The sequence below is a fragment of the Bison bison genome, unplaced genomic scaffold, assembly GCF_000754665.1.
Source record: "Bison bison bison isolate TAMUID 2011002044 unplaced genomic scaffold, Bison_UMD1.0 scf7180017857661, whole genome shotgun sequence".
NCBI classification, from domain to species: domain Eukaryota; kingdom Metazoa; phylum Chordata; class Mammalia; order Artiodactyla; family Bovidae; genus Bison; species Bison bison.
Genome location: NW_011488234.1, coordinates 138,347 through 143,083, shown reverse-complemented (window position 1 = coordinate 143,083; position 4,737 = coordinate 138,347). Strand labels below are relative to the sequence as shown.

Here is a 4,737-nt window from a genome sequence, read left to right as displayed (position 1 = left end):
GGTCGGTGTTCAAGAATTTACCGCGCTCAGCCCCGTGGAGTCGCGGCCGCCGGGCCTAGGGGCAGAGGCCAAACCGGCCCACCAACCCGGACTGCCTTGGTGCCCCAGAGACTCCTCGGAAATTCCGCCGCCCCCAGGGGCACCTGCAGCAGTTCTGGCCCCCTGCCCAAGCTCTTCCTCTTCCTCCAGGAAGCCTGCCTTAACTCCTGCCTTGACTCTTGCCCCTGATAGGTGCAGGCAAATCCTCACTTTTCTGTGGAAGCCCACGGAAAACCAGAGGAGAGCAGGAGGCTACTGCATTCCAGGCCTTTCCCCATCTGGACCTCAGTTTCCCAGCTAACCCTGTTATCGTTCAGCCGATAAGTCAGGTCCCACCCTTTTCTACGTCATGGACTGCAGCACAAGTCAGGCTCCCCCGTCCTTCACTATCTCCCAGAATTTGTTCAAATACCTGTCCATTGAGTCAGTGACGCTATCTAACCATGTCATCATCTGCTGCCTTCTCCTCCTGCCTTCAATCTTTCCCAGCATCAGTCTTTTTCAATGAGTCAGCTCTTCGCATCAAGTGGCCAAAGTATTGGATTTTCAGCTTCAGCAACAGTCCTTCCAACAAATATTTAGGGTTGATTTCCTTTAGGATTGACTGGTGTGACCTCCTTGCAATCCAAGAGACTCTCAAGAGCCTTCTCCAGAACCACAATTTGAAAGCATCACTTCCTCAGTGCTCAGTCTTCTGTATGGTCCAATTCATATGCATACATGACTACTGGAAAAACCATTGCTTTGACTGTGTGGACCTTTGTGGGCAAAGTAATGTCTCTGCTTTTTAATACTCTGTTCTAGGTTTACCATAGCTTTCCTTCCACAGAACAAGCATCTTTTAATTCCATGGCTGCAGTCACCATCTGCAGTGATTTTGGACCTCCAGAAAATAAAATCTGCCACGGTTTCCACTTTTTCCTCTTTTATTTGCCATGAAGTGGTGGGACTGGATGCCACTCAGTTCTTTGAATGTTGAGTTTCAAGTCAGCTTTTTCACTCTCCTCTTTCACCTTCAGGAAGAGGCTCTTTAGTTCCTCTTTGCTTTCTGCCATTTAAGTGGTATCATCTGCATATCTTAGGTTGCTAATTTTTCTCCCGGCAATCTTGATTCCAGCTCGGCATTCTGCATGATGTACTCTGCATATAAGTTAAATAAACGGGGTGATGGTATACAGCCTAGATAGAATCCTTTCCCAATTTTGAACCAGTCACTTGTATGTCTGGTTCTAACTGTTGCTTTTTGATCTACATACAGATTTCTCAGGAGGCAGGTACAATGGTCTGGTACTTCCATCTCATTAATAATTTTCCAGTTTGTTGTGATCCACACAGTCAAAGGTTTTAGCGTAGTCAGTGAAGCAGAAGTAGATGTTTTTCTGGAAGGCCCTTGCTTTCTTAATGACCCAGCAAATGGCAATTTGATCTCTGGTTCCGCTGTTTCTTTAAAACCCAGCTTGTACATCTGGCAGTTCTCAGTTCACGTACTGCTGAAGTCTAGCTTGAAGGATCTTTAGCATAACCTTGCTAGCATGTGAAAGGATTTTGAGTATAACCTTGCTAGCCCTGAGGGCAGACATAATCCATCAGAGAGACCCAGAAATCTACAGAAAATTTTTATTTTATTATAGAAAATTCTGCTGGTTGAAGGGAGCCAGGGGGTGGGGCAAGATCTGGGGCCCAGAAGTCAGAGGGCAGCCCAGGAAAGAGGCCAGCCCCCCTGCACTGTGGCTGTGCAGGAGCCTCTGCCCTGCCCGCCCTCCCCTTCTAGGGCTGGCAGGAGTCACTGAGAGTTCAAGTCAGGCAGTACCAAGCCTGAGACCTAACACATGGAACAGGCCTCACAGAGCACAGACAAGGGTGCAGTTCGCAGACACCCCAAACACACAGGGGCTCCCAGGGCCCCCCCACACACTCAGGTCTTCTTAAAGCTCCCCACACACAGCCAGCCAGGCTGGGGTGGGAGGCCGTGGTGGCAGCTCCTGAGTCGTGGGCCTCCAGGCACCACCTGCTCCAGGTCCCCTACACGTCTGTGCTCTTGGGGCTGCAGCTGGAGGCAGGAAAGGGGGTGAGTGGGCCCACCCCAGCCCCTCCCTGCTCCCAGCCAGCCCCGCCTCTCCACCTTTTTTCTTCCAGTCTCTGGTACTTCTTCTTCAGGACTTCGTTCTTCACAGACTGCGGGACGTCGGGTACAAACCAGGCCGCAATGAGCTTGATGCATAAAGCCACGTGCTGGGGACGGCAGAGAGGGGAGGTCAGGAGGGCTGCACAGGGGCGCCAAGGGTCAGAGAGCTGCCCCACTCCAGGGTCCCTGCCGTGCTGACTCACCTCGAAGAGGATGAGGAAGGCCAGGCGGATCGCCAGGAGGAACCACTGCTGCTCTGAGAAGTTGGAGTCCTGAGCAGAGAAATAGTCCCGGTACCTGGGGTGGGGAGCAGATGAGGTCAGGGGTCAGGAGTTTAAAGGGTGCTCACAGGGGGTGGGGGTCCAAACCTGCACTCGGTCACATTCTCCCAGCCCTCGATTTTGGCAGGATCCTGGAAGTCTTTGGTGTAGAACACAGACAGGCTGTGGTTGACATAGCCGGTGAAGCAGCTGTGGGCAGAGGACAGGAGCTTGGTGTGGCCCCTCAGGCTTCCGGGGTGCCGGCTCGAATCTGGCCTGACGTGGTGGGGGCCGTCAGGGTGGGCCACAGTGCAGACCCTCTCCTTCACCTCTGTACATGGGAGACGGGCCCTCGGGGAGGCTGAAGGGACTCGCAGGGGCTGGGGGAGCCTTCCTGGGAGAGACCCCTGGAGACCCAGCCCCCCACAGGGCTGGAAGAGCTGGATGAGGACAGTGTGCAGACCCTACAAAGCGTCTGACTTCGGAAGGGGAGCCGTTCCCGTAGCGCTTGCTCAGGAAATGGCTAGCTCTGGGACATTAATGCCCTCCTAGGGTCCAGTCTGCATTCCCAGGCTCTACCCAGGGTCTCTAGGTCGGCACAGGGCGGGAGCAGACCACCCCAGGAGAAACTGGGAGCATCAAGCCCTGCCCTGGGCTCCCCTGGGGTGGGGCCAGTTTTGCAGGGGCCTCTGGACAGTTGAGACTCCCCCAGGGGCTGTGTGGCAGCGTCCCCTTACTCGACTTCAGAGTGGGCCCCTCTCCGGCAGGGGCCATAGCGGTACTTGTACACCACACGGGGGATGAACTCGGACGTGAAGGCGATGACCATCCCATTGGCAATGACCGCCAGCACACCGATGATCTCCAGCACCTGCAGCCAGGTCCCTGGGCCACAGAAGGGAGAGAGGCCCAGTCTGCCTACAAGCCTCCTCCCCTGGCCCCGTTGATTCCCCAAGGCTGGGAGCCCGGATGGCCAAGGGCTTTGTCCCACTTACGCTTGTGGAGACTGCCAGGCCCCTGATGAGGACAGTCTTGGCCAAGGCCAGCAGAGGGCAAACGCCACTCTCCTGCACCCTGCTTCTTGACATGGACAGGGAGGGGCCCAGGTCTCCATCCCCCATGTTATGCCTGAACCTTTCAGCTGCCCCCAGGCCTGCTCTGCCTCCTAGGTTCCCCCACCCAGGGCAGGGGCAGACCCCCTGACTGGTCCTGGGATGGAGGCCTTCCTCTCTCCTGCTGCCTTGTCCAGTACTCCATCTCCTTGCTTCATCCCTGACCCCATCCGCCCTGGCAAGGCCAGCCGAGGTGACCGAGTCCCTGCCCCCAGCTGCTGGACATCTCTCCCCCAGCTTCCTGCTCTCAGAGTCCAGCCTTTTTGTATCTGCTTCCCAGTGGCTTTGGCCCTTCAACCCGACTGGGGGTGGGGGGCAGTGGGGGCATGCCAGCCCCTCCTCTTCTTGGGGCCTGGGCTCAACCCCCAACCCAGGCAGACCCTGGGAAGGGCTGGGGGCCACCGCGGGGTGAGGGCCCCTCGTGCCCCGCAAGGCTTAGGGCTGGGGTTCCAGGGAGACTGGCGCACTGGCCGCCCCGCCCCTGGCCGGCCCCTGACCGATGTCCTTGGCCTTGCGTGGCACCAGGCGCCGCTGCAGCCGGACCATTTTGATGGCGTCCAGGCGGATCTCCACGAGGTTGCTGAAGAGCGCGAGCAGCGGGGCCAGCGGGAAGGCAGCCACGAAGATGGTGGTGAAGCCGTACTGGATCACTGCGGGCGGGAGCGGTCACCCTGCGCGTCCTCGCCAGCCCCTCCGCCAGCCCCTCGGCCGCCAGCCCCACCCCGCGTACTCATCTCCATGAACTCGTTGAACAGGCTGAAGGCGTAGACTGGGTTCAGCCGATAGTTGCGCTGCCAGTGGCCCAGCTCGGGGTCCTGAGACGGGGCCCGCAAGGAGCGACACTTGTGCGCCAGCCACCTAGGGGCAGGAGAAGCGGGTGGAGAACCGGGAGGAGCAGGGGGCGGGGCGGGGGGGCGGGGCGTCCTGGGGTCCGGACTCCCTGCGGTGGGCGGCGCCCGGAGGGGAGGGGGTCCTCACGGCTTCAGATACTCCACGCAGTTGCTGAGCGTTTGCTTCAGACCCATGATGATGGCCATCTGCACGAACAGGTCCATCATGCAGCCGCTGAGGTGGCACTGCAGGGACAAGGGTGGGAGGTGCGCATGCACACGGGGCACTGGGAGAGGCCAGGAGAGAGGGCAGTTCGGGAAGAGGGCAGCAGGGCACCCGGGACAGGCTGACCTCCTCCAGCTTCCACAGC

General features: G+C 58.2%; 1 protein-coding gene across 1 annotated transcript in view; it reads right to left on the bottom strand.

The window, feature by feature from the left end:
* Nucleotides 1–1,645: 1,645 nt before the first annotated feature.
* ANO9 (anoctamin 9) overlaps nucleotides 1,646–4,737 on the bottom strand; it is a 15,991-nt gene continuing 12,899 nt past the window's right edge. Inside the window, exons 16-23 of the mRNA XM_010861088.1 lie at nucleotides 4,515–4,612; nucleotides 4,267–4,394; nucleotides 4,034–4,186; nucleotides 3,162–3,309; nucleotides 2,533–2,634; nucleotides 2,368–2,461; nucleotides 2,162–2,271; nucleotides 1,646–2,089 (exon numbers count right to left, since the gene is read on the bottom strand). Of these exons, the coding sequence (XP_010859390.1) occupies nucleotides 2,062–2,089; nucleotides 2,162–2,271; nucleotides 2,368–2,461; nucleotides 2,533–2,634; nucleotides 3,162–3,309; nucleotides 4,034–4,186; nucleotides 4,267–4,394; nucleotides 4,515–4,612 (861 nt within the window). The 3' untranslated portion in view covers nucleotides 1,646–2,061. The remainder of the gene's footprint in view (nucleotides 2,090–2,161; nucleotides 2,272–2,367; nucleotides 2,462–2,532; nucleotides 2,635–3,161; nucleotides 3,310–4,033; nucleotides 4,187–4,266; nucleotides 4,395–4,514; nucleotides 4,613–4,737) is intronic.